Source organism: Kryptolebias marmoratus, linkage group LG20 (assembly GCF_001649575.2).
Source record: "Kryptolebias marmoratus isolate JLee-2015 linkage group LG20, ASM164957v2, whole genome shotgun sequence".
NCBI lineage: Eukaryota > Metazoa > Chordata > Actinopteri > Cyprinodontiformes > Rivulidae > Kryptolebias > Kryptolebias marmoratus.
Window position 1 is genome coordinate 12,225,313 of NC_051449.1, and position 26,264 is coordinate 12,251,576.

The window sequence follows — 26,264 nt, forward strand, 5'->3', positions numbered from 1 at the left end:
GGGCTGGGGGGGCTGGGAACCAAGAGGGAATGAAAGGGCTGGGGGCTTCAACACCTGTTTGACAGCCGGCGACCCTCTCCCTCGCTGATCTTCTTCTTCTTTCATTCCTCCTTCTCTGTGGCCTTTTCTTAGATTTTTCTTAAGCTTAATTTCTTACCTGTTCCCTCTCCTAGCTAAAGCTCACCTGCAACCAGTTGTCTATTGCTCTTTTTTGCCTCTTTTCATTTCCTTTTAGTCTCATTCTTGTTGTCAGTCAGTGTTGGATCAGTCTCTATCCTCGTCCTGTGTCTGTAAAAGTGTGTCGATTACAACTGTGCAAGCAACACTCGGCTGTTATTGTAGTGTATATTGGTGTAGACTGATATGATGTGTCTCTCCTTGTCGAACACTGCATCAGAACAGGTGATCATTCACCATTTCATGGTCATTATGCCATTTGTCAATGTACCTGAATGTTTTCGTCCTTCCGTATTGGTATGAAGTAAATGTATTGTCACTCTAATGGTCCATACACTTACAGAATGATCTCAAGTTTGTTGTCGTCGAAAGTCATTTTTCATGCACAAACACATGCTGCAGAAATCCTCTCTGTACCTGCACCCACAAGAACACAGCATGTACAGTACACACGTCCTCTGCTTAATGACTGGAACCGATGAGCCGTCAGCAATTGCCCAGGGAGGGGGGGTGTACTGTTGCTGTAATTTATGGAAGTGTAGTTATCACATGTGATTTACTGGTGTGTACATTCCCATGTGCTTTCACACACACATAGCCACGCATAGAGTACACTCTCATTCTCCTCAACCTGCCCATGATGGATGATGAAGGGACTGTCCTAGGAATTGATGGGCCTAACCCAGGGGTAGGTGAGTTGGGAATTGATGGTCAGGATGATGTACAGTTGAGCAGACGTGAACTCACTTTCTCCATGGGTCACCACTTAGCTAAGTCTTTCCGCTTGCTCTCTCCCATTCACTCGCTCTTTCTTTCATTTTTTTTTTACAATATAAATAAATCTCCCACACTTGTAATTATTGGAGCCATCAGCTTTCAAGCAAATCCCATCTGTTATCGCTGTTGAATTAAGATTCTGGCAAAACCCGTCTTTCTCTCACAAGATAGCAAGTCTCAAAATGTTTCTTTCTTGCAAAATCATTTGGAATGCTTTGTGACTGGCTGTGCTGAAATGAATTGTATGTCCTCCAACTTGTGTTATGACCTTGGAGGACAGTCCGGCTCCAAAATATCGCTTCCCATCACAGTCCTCATTTATCAGAGCAAATACACACACACAAAGCAAGCACTTCTAGTTTATTTAGAGACTTAAATTAAATTAGGCACCAATAAATTGTGACAAAATGCTACATTTGCACCTTTTGCCAAAAACTGATTAGAATAACAAAACAGTGTAATGTTTACAGTGGCTATTAAGAAATATTTCCATTTTTAATTTTGTCATCACTAAAACATCATTAAACAAACAGCTCAGTTTAAAAACACCACTGCCATGGAAATTCACAAATAACCCTATTTTATAATGATGGTGTCATCCAGCTCTGTCTTTTGATTTTACACAAACTCAAAATATATGCTGGGTTTAAAAAAAAAGACTGCAGAGACTGATTGTACACCAGACAAAAATTGTTTTTCTACACATGTATTCTTCACCGTCATTGCCAGAGGCTTGAGCAGCGTACATTGCCCTTAGCTATAGTTCTCATTTCCACCTGCTCCACACTTCAAGTGAGAAGCACTTGGAGCAGCACTCTGGCCATGTGCCAGCCGTCCTACCCTTCAAAGTTCCAGGTCTATTCAGGGTTATCTCAATAAAAAAAACTCCCACCTGACCTGGAAAACTTTTGCTCAGCTTTGTTTAGGCTAAAGCATAGCTCCAAAACTAGTTTGAGTTAATAAGCTATCCATATAAGCAAAACTTTTAATCAGAACTTTCCCCCCCCTTCTTAAATTAAACATCCTTTGCATCAATTCCAAGAAGCACAACAGCTTCCAAAATTATTTCAAAGTTTTCCAAATGATGTAGAAACTCCAGTTTTTCTGCATTAGATGCAATAAATCATATGAGAAAATAACAACCATCTTTTTGATTTTCTGTTATTGTAAACTCAGGCCTGCAAGTTGTACAGCCTTTTACCCTTTTATGATATTACGTGGTGCGGCAAATAAATCATCACAAACCTTCCATCACTGAATTATTTATACCCTCCAGCTGGTAAGAATAAAGAGAACATTCTAAAATGTATTGCGCCGTAAGTTGTTTTATGTTTTGGCAGCTGTGGAAGCTGGACTGTGACACAAGAAGAATAGAATTGCTTTTACACATGGTTAATTATCATTCAATCACTCAGAAGTGAGAATGGACCATATGCCAGGTCTTAACATGACTCAAATAGTTAATTAAAACTTCCAACAAATCCATTTAGTTATAAATGAGTTTGTATTAATTTTCTGCAGATCATCTTTATCATATATATTGTAATAAACCAACCACTTTTTAAAAGACTAAATCAATTGTATAAGAAACATCTTGTTTTGCATGTACACTCTATCTTCCACAGCCTGTTATAATTAATGATACAAAACTCTTTCATTTTATAATATTTATCATTATTTAAGTAAGCATTTCTAAGTATAAAGGCATAGTATTAGTAAAATTTCATCTTTTTGTCCTGACAGTGCAAACATCGTTCTGACATATTTTTTGTGGGGATGTGGCTGTGGCATTGCCAACGGTTGGTGTGGACGTGCGTGGTGGTGTTTGTGTGTATGTGTGTGTGTTTTAGAGCCACAGCTGAAAGGCATCGTGACACGACTGTTCAGCCAGCAGGGCTTCTACCTGCAGATGCAGCCGGATGGAACCATCGACGGCAGCAAGGACGAGAACAGCGACAACAGTGAGTGGAGCATCACGAAAGCTGCTGCAGCTTCCAGTTTAAAACCTTTAACGGCTGTGAGTCAGTTGGTTATATAACGTTTTACCACATTTTATACACCTAATCATCATTCTTATATAACGGATGCCATGTAGGTCATCTTATGAGACTCCAAAAAGCTGTTTTAAGACAGACATTCCTTCTAAAGGGAATTTTCTCAACTAAAATGCACAATTATGGAGGGAAATATTCAGACATCCTCACAAGGCAGATGCCCTCTTTCCTGCATCATAGTTATGTAACCGCAGTGCTGTAAATGTGTCAAATAGTTACCTAAATGATTTATGTGTTCTTAGTTTGTTATCACAATAAATTAGCTTTCACAGTGTAAAATTTACAAAACTTCTAATAGTATATATTTTTTGTTTATTTTATTAGAAATTTATTTCAGGATCACAATTAAAAGGATAGTTCAATGCTTTTGAAGTGGGGTTCTGTGGGAAGGTTAAGAACAATTAATATCTTTCCTGCTTTAATTTTCTAAATGACTTTATTCTGGAGAAATATAGTTCTCCAAACTAACCATTCTGACCAGACTAACAAGTTAATGACTATTCCAAGAACAAAGTAGACTGTTGCTGAGCTGTCTTAAAATGATAAAAAAAATACACTGGTTCATGCAAACAATATTTTATCTACCTATACATTGCCATAAATTTTGGATATTCCACCAAAACATATTTCTTGTCAGAACCAGAAGTGCCACAGATAGCTGCTATTGACTGTATTTGTAATCATAAATAACCTTTACATTTTATGTAAATAACCATGTAATGCAAAATTTGCTTTTAAACCCATCCTGACTATCTGTTAGCTTATTAATTATGTCAGAAATAAATTCTGTTTCTCCAAACTGAGGTTGTTCAAAGAACAAGGGTGGGAATATTTAGGCACCTCATGATCTGATATAATTATGATCTAGAGGACTGTGATGCATTCATAAAACAATTGATCTTGTTGCTTCCATAATCACACTTGAGCATAAAATGTCTCAGACCTAAAAGAAACAAAATATTTTGCTTTACACAGCTGTATAAAACAGTTTTAATTCCAACAGGATTATGGGAACTAAATGAACAAAAATAGGAGTAAAAATGCTGAATCCAGTGAGCTAAGATTCTGGGGCAGTAGGTGTCCGGGCATAGAATAGTATACACAATTTCTTCAGTGTTTCCACACTGTGTTTTATAGTGTAAGATTGGCTATATTAGTATCTTTGACCTAGGATGATCATGTTTTTACTTGAAAGGGTGCAACATAAGGTAGTATCTCAGGTAATATCTCAGTGGTATGTGTCTGTTGGGAAGTAGCTTGAAAATAGTCACATTTTTAGTTGCAGTCTCACTGTAAGCTGTGTTTTCACAATCAAGTGACCAGCAAACTGTGTGGTGGAATTTTGCACACTCATATTTTGAAAATAATAGCTTGTTTTTGTGTTCACAACTTGGAAAAATGCATTTCAAGCCACATGCAGTATTTTGTTGCCCAAATCATACTATAATGCAAACGTTGTAGAGAGTCCCTTTGTGAATTCCCAGATACGACCTTTAGAAGCAACAACAATGACAAGCAGATTTTCTCCTTCTCTGGATGGAAACATTTACAAAACTTCCTTATATACTGTAGCTTATGTGAACATCTTGTCATAGAAGACAAATAACTTCTAAATACTGGCTTTCAACACGAAAGGTGCTTATTGTATCTTGTGTCTCTGTTGTGTGCATGCCATAAACAGCCTGGGTGCTGACCTTCCACACATCAGAGTTCTGCCTTTTGCAGGGTGTTATTAACCTTAAATAATGTTCAGTCTTTGATGTTATAAATCAATTTAGAATTGTTCATGTCTGCATCAAATGATAAAATAAAACTCCCACCCATATCAGAGAACTATCTGCAACAGGTAAGATATTGAATGTTTAAAACTTTTCCACTGAAGATCCCTTCAAAATATCTGAACTTTGCTTTAAGACCTCATAATTAAATATGTTATGTTGTACAGATTTGCATGATTGTGTCAATGCATTGACTGATAAATCTCCAAAGGAATTAGAAGAGTACAGGAGAATTTTATTTTATTTTTTACTTCTTCTCATAAATTCCTTACCCAGTGAACCAGCCTGCTAAGAAATTCTCACCTTCCAAAAATGTCTTTCTGCAGTGATTTGCCAATGAATAAATAGTCTTCAGTCCACAAAAAGTAAAAATAAATCAGCGGAGCCTGTTGGGAACCCTCTACATTGAAACACAGGCCTTTAAAGACTTTGCCATGAAACATCGAAGTGGAGATATATGTCTGCACAGAATGGTCATCAAAGAGATGATAATGCTCCCAGTCTGGATCAAAGCCAGTCAGGAAACCAATCATGATGTTTCTGCTCTAAAACATCCTGCCAGTCTTTAAGGAAGCAGGAGCCAAAGCTGCAAGATGGTAGCAGTCATGCAATGGAAAAAACAACCTCTACCTGTCAAATGTCACTTTAACTTTTACGATGAGATAGCTCTTCAGCTAAAATGACTTACAGCATGAAGGGAAGGTCATTAGAACAAAAAGGCTTATGGCATATATGGGAGGATACATTGTCACAATGCGTTTCATCTGTGCAATTTAAGCACTTTTTATTTTAGGTAGCTCTATTGTGTTCTTAAGGTTATGGCTGGTGAGAGTTTTTGTTGTAATGGAGGGTTTCCCCACCTCTAGGTAATCCTTCAGTTAAGCAGTCCCACTGGCCCTGGGATGGTGGAATGCACTGAATTATTCAGCCGAAGCAAACTAAAAATACCACCTTCTTCGTTTGTGCCCAATGAATAATTCTCTATAAGAGATGCCTTAAGCTTAGAGACAGTCCAGAGGAAGACACAGAGGGAGCAGCAGGAAAAAGGAGGTGCTGTGAGACAAATGTAAGTCTTTCAAGCAGAAGACAGAAACACACAGCAAAAATAAAATGGGAGATGATTAAGATGGCTACAGATGAAAGAGGAAGATTTAGTATGCAAGTCTTGCACTGAACTATTGATTGCCAGGGTGGATTATTAGAATTATAGATTACCCTCACCCTTGATCCACGCCACCCTCTGACCTGCAGCGTCCTCAGCAGCGGTGGCAGATGGAACACAGTAATTCATTTTCAGGTGGCGGCTCAGGCCGTACAAGGAGCAACATGCGCTCAGGTTAAACACAATTCGTTTTTTGATTAGTTGCCATATTTCTGCAATGAATGAATGTGCTGAGAAAAGCATAAAAACAGTTTATTCTGACAAACACAGTCCACCCACTCCCACTCACAGACACGGTGAGTGCAGCGGGGTGCTGGATTGATGATAATTCCTCCTGTCACATAGACTTGTACATTTAAATTGATGGTCTGTTTTCAAAGTTTGGGATTGAAAAGCTGAAATTGCCTGCTGAGAAAGCATGATCCTTAAGAGACTTCTTTGGCTTCGAGCCATTAAGTGATGATGGATATTGCTACTATTTTAAGGTTAGTAATATTACTTAGTATTGAAGTGGAAATTCATGCTCTAGATTCAAAGTAGCGCTGTTTTAGTGACTCATTAGTTTTAGCCTTTCAATATGTCACACTAAAAACCGACTTTGGGTTTTACACTTTTTAAAATCAATATTGGTTTATTGAAACTGTAAAAAACTGTTACTGAGCTAAATACAATGTAGCTTTTATGGTGAATGCTTTAAATTATAGTGCAGTTGTACTTTCATAAAATCATGTTCTTTGATAAAACACAATACAAAGCTGGCTCTACTTTACAAAGTAAAATGGCTTTAGTTGAAAGCGTGACATACTTGACAAGAAAGAACTAACTGCTGCAAAGCTGTACATGAGCTGAGTGCATTAGACCTGAAACACGATTATTTTAATGAACAACCATGTTCAAATTTAAACAGTTATTAATTTGATTGTCATCAGATGATTGCATGCAGTAATGGTCTGCCCACTCTGAGATGGTTGATAATGAGAATGTCAGCAGCATTAAATATCCACGTTCCATCTGTCTCTAATAATCTATTTTATTAATAAGCTTTAAACCCAATTCTTTTTTAGTTTTAGTCAATAAGATTTGCTACCACAACCCCACACAAGAAAGAACAAATTTGCTAAACCTTTACCAGTAACAGCACATTACTTTATTCTACATATTATACTTGTATATTTTTGTTAATTTGAGATGTTTTGTTTTTCTTTTGCATGAAAATTACAATTTTTATAGCTGGCAAAATTATTGCAACTACATATAAAATTCTGGCATTATGTGTGGCGATATTTTTCATTGGTCCGATTTAGATTTAATTTTTAATTTTTTTTAAATTTTTTACAATGTATCCTTGGTTTACCCAAAATAATAATTTAACTATGAAACAGTAAAGATTAGGTCAGTGTAAAAACTTGTCAGACAGAAAAAATGACACTGATACACATTAATACACATCTTGATATATATATATATATATATATATATATATAAATAATAAAAAATGTTTACGTTGGCCTACCATCATATAGTATTGATTCAAGGACCTGCCATCTTCACATTTTAAGTTTGGCTAAGCGTCCTTTTAAACCTTTCCCGTAGGTTTCTTGCTGTGCTGGTAGTCCTGACATGAACTGAAATTCTTTTAGCCTAACAGTAGGATTTGCTTCAAGCAGATTACTGCTCTACTGGAAGACTTACTGATTTTTCAAGGATTTTGCTTTATGGGTGTGTTCGAATCCATTTTGTCTGACACTTCAACAATAGAAGATCTATAGCTATCTTTTAGCTCTCCCTGCACCTGTTCAACCTTTCTTTACTGTCAGTGAAGTTATTAAAGAAGAATGATCACCTTCAGGATAGTCATCAGATACTCTTAACATCAGTCAGTGCGGCTGTAATTATGAAATCCATCAACTGCTAACAATAAAAAAGCCAGACATTTAAACGGCAGCTGAATGATAACTACTGTCAGTTCAATATTTTAGAGCAAAAGCAACAGACTAAAATTAAATATTCCAGTGGCGTGATATATGCATTGGTGTTACTTAAAAATTTCAAGCACGATCTGTGAATGCTTCTTCTGACACATGCTGCCAATTATTAAAAGGGCTAATGGCAATGGAAATATGAGGAGAGTAAAAAAAGAAAAAAAAATACCTTGAGAAAAAGTAAGGAAACAAAACTGAACTGCTTATTTACAGGCTTTAGGGGTATACATAGAACTTGAAAGTGGTCAGTCTGTATCAACCGCTTCATTAGCCTGAGGGCAGGTTTAAACCATTGGCAGGCAAAAGCACATGTCGATTTTTATTGAACGAAATTGAATCTGCTCAGAGGACCGACCCATGTTGGCACGTCTCTGCTTTTCCCTGCTAGTTTTATCCAATATTCCCGGCACTTGCAAAGCAATCATTCCTGCAATACGGGGAGCAGGTAAAAAATGTCCTTACATCCCAAACCCAGGTCTGTTAAAGCCCAAACTGAGACCGAACAATATTTACAGATCCATTGTAACAAATTTTGCTTTCTGCAACTGATTCTTTCCCACAAGACACGTTTACCTTTTATTTAATTGGTACCTGTCTCACTGCTCTACACTGAGGTCTTGAGTATGAGTTGCCACTCAATAGTAATTCAATCTGAATGTGATGGAAACTGGAAGCTAGGTTTTTGAAAGCTGAAATTGAATCAAAACCACAAACTCCGTAATAAAAACCAAGAACAGCTGACCTAACCCGATAAATGTTTTACAAGACAACATTTTGACCCCAAAATTTAATTGTTGTTTAGTAATCAATATTGAATGTTGCCACTTGACACCATGATTTGACGCCTTAAAACAGACACAATGTAACATACAGTTTCTTTGGTGCAGTGGCCAGGTGTCTGAATTACCATGTTTAATCCAGAACTGGTGGATCCAAAGTCAATATATGGAAATGTGTGTGCAATTACGAGGGTTCTTCAAAATCTACATCACCAAGGGCAGTCTGTATCACCTAGCTGTTTTGTTTTATGTTTGAGATGCGTAAGATGGTTTGCCATCTTTGTTGCCCTCTGTCACATGGAAGTTTGGGATTTCTGCTTTAGCTGTAATGTTTTACTGTGAAGTGCGTCAGTGTTCCCATTATCCCTGTCCTGTTCACTTTACCGCTGATGGATAGTCAAAGAACAGGGATCGGAGGCTGTAGTGTCTACAAGAGTTAAGTGAAAACTCAATTGTCCTATTCTGTCCTTTCTACTTGACGTCTCTCTTTTGTCTCTGCCTCTTTGTGACTCTGTCTCCTCTCTCCCTGCCTCTCCTTCAAACTGCTCTGCTCTGCAGCTCTGTTTAATCTTATTCCCGTGGGTCTGAGAGTGGTGGCCATCCAGGGGGTGAAGAGTGGTTTCTACATCGCCATGAATGGCGAGGGCATGCTCTACAGCTCGGTAAGCTCCCTTCACATTGATGTTTAAGCCTGTGTGTCACTGGCATACATGATTAGTCACTTACACATGTTTTCTTTTGTTCTTGTTGTTGTCTGTTTCATCATCCCGTCGCAGTAAATCCTCAACTCCACCAAAGTCTTTCATCTCTGCTCATTAAAAAGAGTTCCTCAGATGTGGTTTTGTGTTACTCTGCAGCACCTAGTCCCTCACTGTCTTTGAAGCAGCACTGCACATGCTTCACTTTTCATTTAACTGCAGGTTTTGTGCTCAGCCCACTTTAAAATGTTCTTTTCCTCCCTGTTTGCTCCTAACAGAAGCTTGTTTGGCATTGATAAACAGATTCAAAATAATTTTATTTCCTTTTCATGCATTTGATTTGTTCAACTTTGGTTTTTGGTTAAGATTCATGTGATACAGGTAAAACTTTCCTTAAATTAAAAGCCTAGCATTCCTTAAAGGAATGCATATTGCCTGGTTTCTTTCATGAATTTTAGACTAGGATTATCTTATGTTGAGAAAGGACGGAGTTGTAGCCATTTTGCTCAAACCTCGAAAATAAGGTTATGTGCAATTTATGCAATATTACAAAATGTTCAAGTGTTGCAACTGACTCTCAGCTATTATCACATCCAATTTTAAGTCAATATCTATAAAACTGACTGAGTTATAGCCATTTTTGTGATGTTAATCATGATTAGCTGTAGAGGCGATATTGAATTGGATTAATTCCAAAAGCTAATCAGTTTTAGATGTAGATCTGATGATTACTTTTTGAGAGCTTCATTAAAATCTGTCAAGTTCTTCAAGAGATATTTCCCTAACAGACAAACAGGGTTGAATCCAACAGTTAATGTCAAAGTTTTAAGCAAAGATCCTGTGCAATGAGTAGAACTTAAAGCATGTGTTGTGAATGACTCTCAGGTGCGACCACAACAAATCTTAGACCAATATATGTAAAACTGAATTACTGCCAATTTAGTGCTTTCTAAGACTAGTTGGCTGTGGTGGCCATCTTGATTTGGGTTGACTTCAAAAGCTAATCAGCTGTAGATATACATTGCTGTATTGCTGCATTGCTCTACAAATATGTATCAGTTGCTTTAACCATTTAGAGATTCTTTACATTCACAGGAAGGATGTATAATCAGAAGCAAATAGAAACAAAGATTACCCGCATGGCATATTTCTAATTTCTAGTGTTATGATTTATAATCAAATTTAAAGTATTGTTACTGAAGACAGAAGAAGATGGCAGTCTATCTGCAGACAACTGCTGAGGGACTTGGTTGTCTGATTTTAAGTCAACCATGATGAATGATGAGACAGAGCTAGAAGCCACAAACTGTCCATCTAACTTTTTCTACTCATAAATATTTAAAGAATATTGTGAAGTTTTATTTTTTGCATCTTCCCTCCTGCATTGATTGACCACAGATCAGCTTAACAGTAAGAAGAGAGTAGTTACAACTGAACAAACGAACAAGTTAAATGTTGTCCACGATGCCTTTTAAAAACATTCACTTGAAAAATTGCTATGTCTCGTAAATTGAGTGTAATTTATTCAGGGCGAGGATTTTTGGCTTTGTGCAACTCGAGCACAACCTGACAGATGTATGAGCCACTCACAAGTTCAGGGAAGGTCGTTCGGCAAATGCTGTGATGACTCACCTAAATAGACGGATTCATTCATAACTGAAAGCACACAAACAAGTGCACAATTCACATCCTCGCTATTGGGCCTTCAATAAGCCACCCCACCCACCCGTCCAGGCATAATTAAAGTTTAATCATGCCTAGACAGAGGTCTTTTATATGTCAAATTGTCTCTAAGATGCTGTACAACCTCCACACTCATAACCACTGCTTTAAGAAATCATCAGTCAGATCTGAGTCCACGATTATTATTAATTAAAAGTACGTAAGTACCTTGGTGTCAAATAGCACCTCTTAGCTAATCATTCTAACTCTAATTTTTATAGGCAGAAGAGCAAAGTTTTGACCTTTGCAGAGGATGAGGACATTTCTGCAGTAGAGGTTCAAGATGTTATTTAAGCCAATAAGTAATGCACTCACTGGGTGCAGTGTCTCAAATGTATAAAGCTTGGGAAATTAGCTGTAGTAAGCAATGTGTGGGTGGTTAGCTGAAGGGCCTATAAACCCTATAGTAAGGGGCTTATAAACGATATAGTGGCTCAAAATGCCTACAGACACACCAATTACTTTGTAAACTATGATAAAGCAATGGCAGATTCAGTTTTTCTATATCTTCCCTGATTTTGTATTTTACCAATGCATATTACATATATCAAGAGACAGCTTGATGTCATTTAAAAAAGGAACTAAATTTCTGCTATTTATTCATTCACTTATTTTATTGTTTTTCTCTATCTCCATTGTTCTTATTTATTGTTGTTCCTCATTTTCGTCTTTTTCTTAGGGTTGCCACTACCTTATTTAGCCTCTCCAAATGCTAAACTCTTACATTTTTTTTGGACTTGTTTAGCCTTTATTCCATTTTGGAGCAGAGATCCACTGCATTTTTATTTCCCCATCTTTAGGAAATAATTACTAAGAGAAATCCCTAACTTTCCTTTCTTTTTTTTTTGCTCCTTTACAATGTCTTCTTAGTGAGGGCATGTATAAGGCTTCATTGTTTCTGCGCTTGCTATAGAAAGACGTCCTTTCAGTCTTTTTTATGTAAGTGTCAGGTATGTGTTCAATGTTTGGACTTCAGTTTACGATTGCTATTGATCAGTTAAAGGATTACATAAAGTAAATACTGGTGGGTGGATTTGTTGGTTTTTTTTGGGGGGGCTTGGAGTGCATCACTCACTGTTGTTCATTGAAAGCTGAGGGTAAGTTGGGTAATCGCGATTATGTGGAGTGTTTAGCGATGAAGTGCGTGGGGGCTGAGTATCTACAATAACGAGTTCTTCTCCATTATTTATAACACACAATATGACCTACTTTACTCCACAGCAGTAACCGCTGTTCTTTCTTTGCCTCTGCTGCAGGCCCATCTATCTATCTATCTATCCATCCATCCATCCATCCATCCATCATGAAAGGAAGAAAGAATAAAATGGTTTGAGATATAAATAAAAATGTGTATTTTTGAGTGGGCTGTATCTTTTTCTTCGCTTCCTCTGTCCCGAGAATAGAAATTGTTGGTTGATGTTGGCGTGACTTGAACTGCAGCTGTGATCTACACTTTTCTTCCTATTTAATGGTTTAGACTGCAGCATAATAAAAATGGAAGTCTGTTTTTCAGTCTTCTAATTGTATTATGTGGGTGGTAACAGTTATAATAGGATGTTTTTGCTTGATAAATAGCCTAATAAGCAAGTCATACTGAGTTTAGGTTTCCTAAATTGTTTTTCTGTTTATAATTAGTCAGTGAACCACTGTGTTAGTGCTGGTGCATGTAACTACTCACGTACACTGGGTACTTACTTTTATAAATGTGCTAATGTCAAAATGGCAGGTGATAATTAGAGTCAGTCAGAATAAAAAATATATATGATGGCATTTATTCTTGCATGCTGAAGTGGATCCAAACACAGAAAGGCTCTATAGACTGACATTAAAAAAAAAGAAAAAAAAATCACAAGTAAACTTTTATTCAAATACAAAAGAAAGTCATGCATTGTTCCACAATAGGCAAAGAAAACCAAGACCAAACTCAGTGGAATCAGAAATCATTGGAGTAATCACTAACAAAATGCAGGAGTGAAAATAGGAAAAGTCCCATTTTTGTGTGTGTTTGGGTGTGTGTGTGCGTGGAGATCATAAAATATGACTAAGTGAGAAAAGCAAGAAATGACCCTAGAAAAAAACGTAAAAAATCAAGGATAAAATGTTAAAGAATCTTTGAAAATCCAATACAGAAAACATAAAAAACTCTTAAATCATGAGATCCCTCAAAAACCCCATTCCCTTTTCTCTGATTGACCTGATTGATCCAAAGCATCTCCATTTGCTATCTGTATTAGGTTATAGTGACAATTTTCAGTATTTTTTAAAAAAAGCAATTCAGTGAAATTCCTTTTGTGTGAGAGAATAACTGTTTTTGGTGCAAATGTGAGTTTTTGTAAGTTGGTAGGACTTGTTACATGTAGAAAATGCTACAATAAAGGTAAAAAAACAAATATCACAAGATGTTATCACTTTAAATTATTTCCTCATTGAACATCTGTCCCTATGCAATCTGCGAGTTATGATGAACTTTGTAGTAAATAAATTATATTAATTGTTGCTAACATTAACAGTGATTCTGCAGTTTATGGTGCTCAATGAATCAACATTTAATTGCTTGATTTCCACTCAAACGCCTAATTCTGTCCTATCAGCAGTCATACATGCCAAGTTTCCTAAACTATCTATTTGCCTTTCTTTATGTCAATCCCAGAGCATAAATAAGCAACATTCTCTTACTAGGCACAGCTTGTTACCCTTGAAATGTGTCACTTTTTTCTTTTAAAACTTGTTACAATGCATTTTAATTACTGATCACATATGGATCATATTGCATCAAGTTTGCATGCAAACAGGCATATTTAGCAATGTGAAGGTCTATGATCTTTCCTGTTTCAATGGTTCAGTTGTTCTTGTAAAAAGATCTCATCAATCAACTTGGACTGAAACCCTGTCTCTTCACCTCATATTTTTATTCAGTCATCCACAAACAAAATATTTTGTCAAAGAATCCAACATCTATTACATTTTACATCTATCATTTCCAGTCACAGTTGGGGCACTTTCAGAATTGCTTAAAGCCTTATTTTTTGAAGGGACACAGGTTTTGTCCTTGGGGAGAGATTTGGAGAAGATTCTGCAGCTTGTCAGCAAAGCCAAGCGGCTCATTGGGAAGGCTGTAGGTGTAGTGTGTATGTGTGTGTACTCAGTTTGATTTAGGCAACAAACAGATGAAGAGGAGGCAAAACCTGCTGGAGTGTAATGTATCACTGTCCAACCCCTACTCACTCAAACACATATGTTCACATACAAACATACACACAGCCAGACAGGCCCAATGTGACCCCTGGCGCCCCAACTGCGAGCGAGATGTCTGCTATCTGACAGTTTGTCAGCAGGTCCTGATAAACTCAGCCTCTAACTGTTCACAAAGGTTGTCCTATCTCCTGCTGACCAGCCTGACCTTTCCACACTTGTGACCATGTGACTTCACCTTTCCTGAGTTCTTTACTCAGCATGCTAAGCACTGCTGTGGCTTGTAAATGAGCCCAGCCACACACACACTGGCTTGTTTTTCCAAACTGTGAAATGGCTTAAAAACGACACATCCTACATCTGTCAGATGGCCTCACCTTAGCCAGTTACAGTGGTCTTAGCAAGCAAATCTCTATTTACCTGTATTTATATTTCCTTTTAGAACTCTACCGATACAGAAGGTATTTTCAATTAAAATTCAGCAAAGTCTACTTAAAGACATTTTTATTTAGGAAAGATCCAAAATATATACAGCTACAACTGATTACTGTTTGGAGTCAAACCCATTCAAAATGACTGCCACAGTTAAGCAACCTTGGAAACAAAAATGGCAACAACACAGTCAAATTTACATATACAAAATAAATGAAAATTTACAAAAAATACAGTTTGATGTGGCAGTAGCTGAGTCATCTTCAACACATATTCTGAACTCTATCATATTTCACAAGATTCCACAATATTGCATGAGATTTTGCATAAATTCATTTAAAAGTTTTGCCAAAATGACTATAACTTTATCTCTTGCCAGCATAAGATGATTGTAGTCTAAAACTCTGGCAAGGAATGCTAGTCCTTTAATTCACAGAAGATGTCAAAGTCATTTAATAATTCCTGGAAAAAGCATTAGGTTTTAATGAGTGATATTATTAGGGTAACCTGCAGTGAATTTATTAATTTATGCTGTAGTCTTGTATTTGGTCCCGATAATATGACAGAGCAAACAGATTTAGGTCCACACCGCTTGAGTTATACTTGGATCACAGACAGCCAATCACACACACATATGCACACCCAGTCACCTCCAGCAGGAAGTAGAATTAGGCTGTCAATCAAACAGACAACCTTAAAAAGAGCACTGAGCCCTGGGAGAGATATTAATGAATAAAAAAAAAAACAGCATGGGCACATACACACACAGTTCAAAGTCTGCCAAAGTGGAGAAGGCACAACATTCTCCATCCAAACCAGCTGTTGTGCATCACCTGCATGCACATGGGTTTATACTGTATGTATATATACACAGTTAAAATACTGTGTATCTTAGTTTTTCCTAGAACTGCTTTCTTTTGGACAGAGATTTCTAAGGTTGTTCCTTGGACTTTTTGGAGCCACTCTTCCAGTTTGGGGGTCACAGCACTAAGTTCTCCCATGACCACTAGTACCACTGAGGCCTTAACTCACCACAACATCTTAATTTCATTTTTTAGCCCTTGGTGTTTCTCAGGCTTCTCATGTCCTTTCTTCCTGATGTTACAGTCACTTGGGATTGCTACATCTGTCACTACTGCCTTCTTTCGTAGCTTGTCAAACACCACACTGTCCGGTTGGTTAGTCATCATGTGTTTGTCAGTCTGCATCTGGAAGTTCTACAGTATCTTATTCCTTCCATTCTCTACCACCCTTGGTGTGGAGCCTCCCACTTTGACTGTGGGACTTCCAGTCCATTCTCGGTACAGATGTTCCTGTACACTATTCCAGCCACTTAGTTATGCCATTCCATGTATGCTTTACCTGCCTGCATCTTACATCCTGCTGTTATGTGCTGGACTGTCTCAGGAGCATCTTTACACAGCCTGCATCTTAGGTCTTGTCTAGTATGGTAGATCTTGGTCTTTATTGCTCTTGTGCTGAGGGCCTTTGCCGTTTAGTTGAGAGGCTGGTACAGTGGTTATGTCACAAGACTTTGGTACTGGAATATTAGGAATTCACTAGATCAGTACTAGATATTTAATTTAAATTTTACATTTTTAATATTAAGACTAGCTCAGTGTTATCTTTTTTCCCACCAGTTGTTTGCATATCAGAGCTGCAGACACACAGCACCTCACTATGAACTGAACATGTAAATAATAGGTGGTTTAAGAAAAAAATACTGCTGTCAAACTAACTTAATATTGTTTTAAAATGAATAACCAGAATTTCAAACTGCAACAGTTTACTTACATTTTGCAACTACTCAATAAATATAGACATTTTTTTGAGTAAAGATACAAACTTCTCCTACCTACTTTATACACTGTTTTACCATTAACCTAATTAAAACTTTATAAATTAGCCAAATTACAGCATTTTGCATTTTTCTCCGTCATGGCCAAGACCTCACCTAGTTCTGGCAGTTTCTTCAGTATCAGCCTTTCCAAAAATAAATCATGTCTCCTCAACTTTCTCCTTGAGTTACTGCTCTATTGATAAAACTGTGAGATAAAAACAATCTTTCAGTGTTGACCATTATTACTAGATCATTTACTAGCTTTGGTTTTGACATGGATGCAAACAATTTTTTTGTATGAACTGATAAATATTTATTCTGTGTGTATTTGCTAAATTTTTGTGTGTCTTTTTTTTCAAAATCTTTTTGCAGGAGATGTTCACACCAGAATGCAGATTTAAGGAGTCAGTTTTTGAAAACTATTATGTGATCTACTCGTCCACTGTGTACCGACAACAGGAGTCGGGTCGAGCGTGGTTCCTTGGCCTCACAAAGGAGGGACAAGTCATGAAGGGCAATCGGGTCAAGAAGACGAAGCCCTCATCACATTTTGTACCCAGGCCCATTGAAGGTATGAAAAACCGTTTTTGAAAAATTCATTTTAAACTAAACCGTGTTTTTAGGATATAGTGAAGTAGAAAAGTAAGAGTGGAACATAAAGGGATGGGATTGTAGAAAATGTGTAGAAAGACTTGAGTTTCCAGGTTCCTTCTGTAGACTAATCTGTCAGTCTGCTCCCTTCCTCCTTGATGTGTGTCCGATATTACATGTAGCAAGACATATCAGCATCATTATTTTGCAAGATGTTGGAAGTCTATGAATTATTTTGAATGCTTGGGGTACATATTTACTAATAATTGTCTCCTGATTGTATTTCTGTTAGAGGATCATTCTTATCTTGCAAACTTGTCAAGCAATGTGATAAAAAAGTGCTGACACAAACCTCATTCCCTTGTCCCAGCCTGGTGTGATTGTCCCAGCCTCCCATCTGACCTTGTCTTTGTTTTCACGCCCATCTCTTCAATCTGCTCTCTGTTGTCCCTTCTCTGACTGACTCCTATCTTTGTCCTTTTCTCCCATTCCCGTTGTTTGCATCTCTCCCACAGTTTGTATGTACAGGGAGCCATCACTGCATGAGATAGAGGACAAGCACCGTTCCAGGAAGAGCTCAGGGACTCCCACCATGAATGGAGGCAAAGCTGTCAATCAGGACTCCACATAGCACCAGGAAGAGGGGCTTCCAGCTGGGGGAGGTGGCCTCATCCTGACTCAGGGGAAGGGGCCAAAAGGAAAACTTGCCACCCTTCTTCAAAACTACAAACCATCACACCTTCTTAAACAAAAGACGGTGTGACAACGACAACGATGAGCTATCACTGTACAACCAAGACAAGAAAAACTGAACTCTTGCTTGTGAAAACATTTTAGATGAATTAAGATGAAACCTGAGAATATATATACTTGACCAAAATTTTATGCAAAACAGAGAAAAGGCTGTGAAAACAAACAAAGGAATGGTGGTCTCTCTTCACACAATATCTGGTTTTTCCAATTTATGCTGTGAAAAACAAGCTTTAACACATGTTTAGTTTTCATACAATGACTTTTCTTTTTCTATATGCTACTGCTCTTTTAAATGCTTTATTGTGTTATTGTCTTCAATAATATTTATGCCATTGCCATTATACCCATCATAACCAATCTGAAGAGCGCCATTTAAGTTTCTAATATGGCAATTCTAGCTCAACTTTAAGACTTTTGTTTTACTATTATTGTTTTTAGTTCTTCTTTTTTTTTCTCTTGCAGTTTTTACATGAATGTAATGTCACACCTCCTGCTATGGTCTGAGGGTAAAACTGAATGTTTTCTGTATTGGACTGCAGAGTGCTTATGGTAGGATGTGATTTACTCAGGTGTGTACTGTAAGTTAACATAGTGTGACTAATAGGGAATAAACTTCCCATTGGTTGTTCTGCTGTAGCAGGACAATAGTGCATTGTGCAATATAATAGAGGGGAATCTAGGATGTCATTAAAATGATAAACATTGAAAACAATAGTAAACTGACAATATATTGCAGTAGTTGGTGTGCTTATCTGTAGACAAAACTGTCAAAGAAAGTTGTAAGAGTGGGCAAATGTCAGAATAAGAGAAAATTAATTTAGTTTCAGTATGACTACAAAACATATTAGTCTAAAAGAGCTGAGATGTGTAAACTTGTCAAAATGACAAAAAGTAGGATTCTCTTCAAAAGTTAGGAGGCCAAAAATGACCAGCATCAGTACTTTGAGCCATTACTGAAAATAACTTTACATTTGCACCTTTAGAAACAGAAACCCTGTTTCTCTGCTGTTAGCTGTAACAACTCCAATATATAATAGAACAGTATTCACATATAAACTAGAAGGAAATTGAGAAATAATCTTTAAGTAAAAAGTCCTTCTGCTTTGAATGTAAATGAAATGGAAGCAGTTTTTGCAATATGGCAATGAACGTTTATGTTGATGAATTTCAAAAATTTGAAATTCTACCACTTGTATCACTTTTATCGTAAAATCATTAGAGATGTTTAAACACTGGGGGACAGGGTGCCTGACTGTTTATGAAATCACTGTCTTGACATGTTGACATTGGCAACATAAGGTCACAATCATTACTGCTTACTCATCGCAGTGAAAGCAGAAAGTTTCATTAAGTTTAACTGGATTCAGCCAGCTTTGAGAATGTTGTGAGGTTTATTTTTCCTGACATGGTTACACGTATAATCTTTATCCCACTCTGGTTTTGTAACTCATGGAATGAGCCATTTGCTGCAATGTGGAGAACAGCTCTCCCTTTTCTTTTCCATAATCAACATACTGTACTTCTTACAGGGCTGTTATAACAAGGTGAATTGACTGGTACACATTTTGTGCTGTGTACGTTCTAGTCCCCATTTAGTTTATCTAACTCAGGAAGTCCCATAGTTGTTCCATGAATGGGACCGAGATATAAAAGATGGCCACCCATGGTCCAGCACTCATTGCACAAAGCCTGGTGTTTTGGAATGGTGATTAACAGTCAAACCTACCCATGTTAGGAAGGCTGGAAAGGGAAACAGGCGAGACAAAGCATGACCATCGCATGACTGTAAAAGTTGATGTTAGTTTGTTTAAAGTCAAATCTAATTTAAAAAAATATTTTCAATTTGAGAAATATAAGTCCAAAACTTTTATATGCAACATTTTGATCAGTATTTTAGCAAAAGTTGATATATATCTCCTAATGTATCTGTTGTTGAAAATCATTTGCTAGGTCGGTGGTATGTACAGTTAATAGCACACATTCAGCTGCACAGAGCAAACAGCAGACATATATCATCAGGGAGCTGGGAGGGTCTTCCACCTGGAATCCAGGCCCACAGATATAAGTTACCTGCAAGAGCTAATGGTAGATTAGTTCAGTTTCCACATCATATACAGTACTGCATTACTGTGATACATACATTACTATTAAATGTGACACTAAACATCAACAGGCAACCATCATATAAGTATCTTTTTACAGAAGTTTATATTGGTGCAAATGGGATATGTGTGAATTTAATGTAATGCATGAAACTGGATATGTCCATTGTTGAATTAGGGCAGAATGAAAGGATTTAGGAAATGAATGGTGGCAGTAAGGTGATAAAAATAACTGATCTGACAAACCAGGAAAGCAAAGCAGTTTTGTGGGTTTATTGATGTATGATATGGTGAGCGAAGGTTTCAGTTGTATGAGATATCGGTTATGATTTAATATTTTTATGTTTGCAGATAATTTCACTGCATTCAAACACACTCATATATGCATTATGAATTGTGAGATGACAAAAAATATGCATTGATAATAAAATTCAGAATGAAGTTAGTGATTGTTTAAGAATAAAGACTATGTTATCAAAACTTTTCACTTTTGCAGTGCATTGTTGATTGTGATTGACTGTGCTTTTTAAAAGTTAACAAAGTAAGCCCTCTTTCCTAGTGTTACCCCTACTCATGTTTTACCCCCTGACCTCTCAATCAAAGACAGAAGAGGTAAAGGTAAAAAAACCCCACCCACAATGGATTTTAACATCAAATCACAAACTAATATACTATCAATTGTCTCTTATTCCTTTTACAAATACAAAATCAACATGCCTATTTCTGCCATCTAACTGGTTTAGCTTCCCAAAGACTTTGGTATATAATGATGTCTTTAGGCTTGTTAAGGAAGACTGGTAAGAAACCCAAATGTAATATATCCAAATACATCGCAAAGTAAACATTACACTGTTTTTGTGACAATAAAATATTTTTGGACAGAAAAATATAATGCACTTTTTGCTATTTTTATGCTTGTTAAAGATAGTGTCGATGATACCAAACAATACTGGGAAACAACAAACTAGGTATTGCAATGGTTGTGAGAATAAACTACTTTTATAGGAGAAGACACTTATATATTTCACCCCAAGTAAGACTCGTACCCCTGCATGTTTTAGACGTGTCCCTGCTTGAACAGACTTGATTTAAATGACTGAATTTTCTCCCTGGCATGTTATTAAGCTCAGCCATCAATTGAAATCAGGTGTGATAAAGCAGGATTAGAACTGAGGACTGATTGAAAGTGTGGCCCTGGAAAATCTCAATTTTAATTTAATTCTGTCTTACCTTTAGTCATGCATTTTCCAATATATTTATCATATTAAAGCATGAAAATAATGTTATAATTTCAGACATGCCTAAAGTGCAACAAACAAATCCTTAACTTTGCTGTTTCTTGAACTCTCCACCAAATTGGATAAAGTTTTACCATAATGTGAGTTTTTTTAACAAAGTCAGCATTGTAATAATACAAGCCAAGTAAACCTCACGTAATAAATATATTTTAAAAAAAATCTATTTATAGCATTTCTGGAAGTTTTGTTTCTGATTGGAACAAAATGTAAAATTGTGAATGCATTCTGAATTTTGACTTCAGTTACAGCTTAGCTTTCTAATGTTAGCAAGTCTATGCTTGAATTTTCCTTCCAAGCATTTGTGCTCTAATGTTAACAGTCATGAGCAGCTTGCTGAAATTGGGTAGTTGTAGATTGGTAGTTGATCTTTAAATAAAACAGACCTGATGCAAAGGTTGTATGAAAATTACTCCTGCTTTGACATGTTGGTGGTGAGATATTGGGATTCAACTGGGGTTGATGCTGTATGTAAAAGATGGATTTTACTGGCAATTTTGCTCCACAATACACTGTTGGTGACAAAAACTAGATACTATAGTTCTGTACTTGCCTTATGAAGGAGTATATTTTATGGGATATATTATTTTTTGACTCAAATTCATAAATTTCTGACACACATTTTACAATCACAAAATAAAGGATGCAGTATTCAACCTAACAGGTCACAGTAAGCACATAAAATCAAAATGAGACTACCAGTTGCCAAACAAAACAAAACTTGGCTGGCAGTTTAATTTTCAAACACTCAAACTTTCCTTGTCTGCAATTCAGCCAAGGACAAATGACGCAAATCCATCTTATAGCCCAAAATAAATCATAAGTTGTGCACTGACCTGGCTCAGGTTGGAAAAACATCCTACCACATTTAGATTAACATAAGCAAATAGCTGAAGAAAAAAAATACATCAAGACTATAAATCCTGAGCTTCCTAATGCTTTTATTTGATTTTGTTTTCCTTATTTGAGTAGTTGGGAAGGAATAAGATATTCTAAAGTCTTTGTGTCTGTCAAAGACTTTAATACAACATCCAGCATAAGAAAAGTTTTCACAATATGTTTTCTTTAAAAAGTCCATCCTTGCACCAACAGGAAAACAACACAATGAGCATGCAAAGCAAATCCATCACTGTGAACCTTATGTGCTTTTCAAATTAGGGAAATCCAATTTGTTACTTCTATCTTTCACCAGGAGTGATTTATCTTCTCACCGACCCAATGTGTCATTTTGGGATGGTGCTCCTTCTGCCTTAATACTCTGTTGTCATGGAAACAGACCTTAAGTGCCTTCTGCAAGGAGAACACAGAGGGAAAAGGAGGAGGATGAAGGCTCCCTTGACTTTTAGGATGTGTATTGTATTCTGTCTTGCGTGGTAGCTGCAGCACAGAACAGCAATGCTTGTGTGTGTGTGTCTGAGTCGGGTTAAAATGGGGTAGAGCATGCATATAAAATTTCTCTCTACTTATACATGGTATGCAATTAAGATGTAGGAAAAATGGTCAATGTTACCAAACTAACAAACATAAAGATATGATAGTAACAGAATACTGCACACACAATGCACAGACACAGATTACTTTATAGCCAACCCTTTTGCAACAGTGACAGACTCAGAATATTAGTCAAAATCATCTGAAAACTTTATACACCACACCAACAGCTGGGATTCAAATTGTTTTGAGTCTCCAGTAGTTCTTTTTGTAAGACCTAGATGTCATCCATTTTTCTGTTTAATTATTTTCTGTTTATTTAGGTATGCTTCAACTTGTTCAGCCAAAAAAAAATATTAAAAAATCTAAGATTTTTGCCTCTAATCTGGTTGCTGATAATGAAAAACAGGTAATCGTTTTCCTGGTAAAATGATTTTATCTTTGTTTTGATACATTCAGTTCATCCAGTGCCAGAAGCATGAAAGTAACCCTTATTATGGTACAACCTCCTCTGTGTTTTACTGTAAAATAAAACAGCTGAGGACAGCTGTCCCGTTTGCATGTCTTTTGCATGATCCAGTGTATTTCTAAAGTGCTACAGTTTGATTTGCTGTTTCCATTATTGTAGAGAATTTTCTTTAAAAAGTTTTACTTTTGTGTTTCACTGGAACACTATTAAAAGACAAGGCATATATGTGTGTTTCAGTGGTTTTTGACGTACTCTCATGAAAATTGCATTTTTTTGTTGTTGCATTCTTTGGGTCATTGTTAGGCAAAAAAAAAAGTTCATTTTAACATGAACTTTGAGTTACATGAGATCAAATTTGTTTGGTTTAAAACTTAGTCTGTTTCTTTGTGGATTTTTTTGTGAAGGCTGCTGGGAAAGCCTTGAATCCAAAAGAAATTTCCCCAAGGGGAAATATACTGTATTATATTGTGCTGTTTCACACCCTACCTGAAAGAACAAAAACTTCCACACATTTTAACTTTTCCTCTAACTTTGTTCTGTCTCATGTCGTATTGGTGATTATAGACTCTGTGACTGTTCAAAGGCCGGCATTTAAATCAGAATATTTGCTTTTGGAATGAATTCTAAATAAACTGGCATTTTTTAATAAAAGCAAATAGATAATATTTGAAAAGATTAAAGACTCGACAATGTGATAGACCAAATTTGATGGGAATGTATTTGGTTTTCAAAGTATTTCCATTTGATAATTTATCTAATGTCCCCATCATGAATGCCTTTTATTTTTAACTGCATAAAATGGGACTCTCTGTGGCAACTGTGCAGTAGATGGAAACTTTGACACTCAGAAGCCAAAACATTTGAAAGATTTCATGATAAGTATTTTTTTAATAGATAAACTGTTCGTATCAAACAGTTTACACAGCTATAATTTTCTCCTTCTCACTTTTCTCTCAGGCCAACTGTGCTAACTTGAGGCAGATTTGTGGCAGACATATTATGGCATTCTAAAGGTCAGAGCGGCTACATTTTACAACTCCTATGCGACAATAAAAGTCCTGATTCACAATGTTCTCGAATTAATTTTAGTTTTGGAGGTTGAATGTTTATGTGTAACCAGTATCCTCTGTCAAATTGTGGTGTTGTTTTAGTACTATATACAACATTGTAACACTAATTACCACATAATGAATTTCACTACGGAAATAAATAGACTTTGCTTTTACTTACATGACCAACATGAGGTTAATTCTTGTTTTATTTTTACAGGCTTGCACATCAGTTTGTTTGCTGTTTGCAGACTAGTGAGTACACAGTAAAACATTACGTTTTCACTATCGTCTTCTTTTTTTTAACTTGTGTTGATTTGTGCTTCTGCCTTAGGGACTCCCCTTGTCTCTTTTTTTCATACTCTCATAGGAAGTGAATGAGGGAACTCCTACTTAGAAGTGGGGCGTTCAGTGCTGCTCATTAAAAATAATTAGCCTGTGTTCAATTAAGACTCACTATTACTCCTTTGATGTAGTTACTGTGTTTTTTTTTAAACGCCTTAGAGTGATAATAAAAGTCGGAATGAAATGAGCCGTATCGATAAAAATAAATTTAAACTTTCAAATCTCTACTGTACTTTGCCTAACGGTGCAAGAAGGCCTAGTTACACAGTAACTCTCAGATTGATAATCGACACACCAAGATACCCACCCAAACAAGCTGTGTATATTTAAGCTCATACATTATTATTATATTAAAAGAGCTCGGCAGTGTGTTGGTTCCTGTTACAGAAAAAAACTGTCCTGTGGCATCTTAAGAGCTCGGGGGAAAAAAAAAAAAAAACGCTACGCCAAGCTTTTACAGCAGTTATGCTCCAACACGGTTACTTTATTTATTTCATTTTTCATCTCCTCACTCATCTTCTTTATGCTTTTCATTTCCTCTTTCCCTCTGCTCCCTCACTCCCCTAATCTTTACTCCCTGCCCACCCTTCTATTCGATTTTACACATCACATCAATCCAGCCTTCTTTTCCAGCACATTGCCTCTATTCCACTTCAAGTTTTTCCATTGTGTTTTCCCAAGTTTTTTTTTTTTTTTTACTTGTTTTACAATCACAAGTTCATGCAGTTCTCTGCAGATTTGCCTCAGTTTTACAGGCATGCACAATTTTAGATACATTGCATATCAGAGCATTTATTTATTTATTTACAAAAAGGTCTAAAGGCTGTTTTTTTTCTGCTGAGTTCACAATATTTATGATCATTAGTGCAATGATAAGTGAGGCTACAGGACTTTTAATGCTGGAAACACCTAGTAATTACAAGAAAACCAATAACAATATGTAAATTGCATTTTTATGCAAAGACGTGCAAATATGTCACCCATACATGAGTTAATTGTCTTTTTGGGCAGCACTAACTACAGCAATATGAGGTGGAGAGAGGATCGATGTACTTCAGTTATTTGTATATCAACTCTGGCAAACTAAAAGAAAATGAATAGACATCTGTAAAGCAGCTGTCAACCACAAGGAGAAACGCTATGGCTTTACTGACATTCATTCCACTTAAAAAACAAACAAACATGGATTTAAGAAAAAAGAAAACTATCTTTATGACTGGAGTCAAATGTGTCTGAGAGCGACGACCAGATAAAAACATTCTAAATATTCCTAGACTGTATTATTCACAGATGCACTATTAAACACAACGCTTATGTCTGTAGGTCAGTGGAGCACAGCTGGCCATCAGTGAAGCCTGCTGTATCTTTCAGCTCTCTGCAGTGGCTCATTTAACAATGCCTCTCTCACATAAGCAGGACAAACAGGACTTTGCAGCAACATTTCAGCCGTAACTCTACATTTTCATCAGATCATTAGAAATTCAAAGGCAGACTGTCCACATTAAACATTGCGGACACGCTTGATCAAGGTCAGCTACAGCTCAACTGACTGCAAGAATTACGAGTGTCTGAAGGGCTTTTAAACAGCTGTGAGAGTTGTACAGATCCAAACGATTTCACATTTCACAAACAACCA

At 36.6% G+C, this 26,264-nt stretch overlaps 1 protein-coding gene across 5 annotated transcripts in view; it reads left to right on the plus strand.

Moving 5' to 3' along the window:
• fgf12a (fibroblast growth factor 12a) overlaps positions 1-21,219 on the plus strand; it is a 35,441-nt gene extending 14,222 nt beyond the window's left edge. For 3 of the 5 annotated variants that reach the window (XM_017432529.3, XM_017432527.3, XM_017432528.3), the window contains 4 exons: positions 2,805-2,915; positions 9,268-9,371; positions 16,966-17,164; positions 17,700-21,219. In XM_017432529.3, the coding sequence (XP_017288018.1) occupies positions 2,805-2,915; positions 9,268-9,371; positions 16,966-17,164; positions 17,700-17,815 (530 nt within the window). In that variant the 3' untranslated portion in view covers positions 17,816-21,219. Of the gene's footprint in view, positions 1-27; positions 870-2,804; positions 2,916-9,267; positions 9,372-16,965; positions 17,165-17,699 lie in introns of those variants that run through there. The other 2 variants (XM_017432530.3, XM_017432531.3) reach the window with 2 other exon arrangements.
• Positions 21,220-26,264: the final 5,045 nt, after the last annotated feature.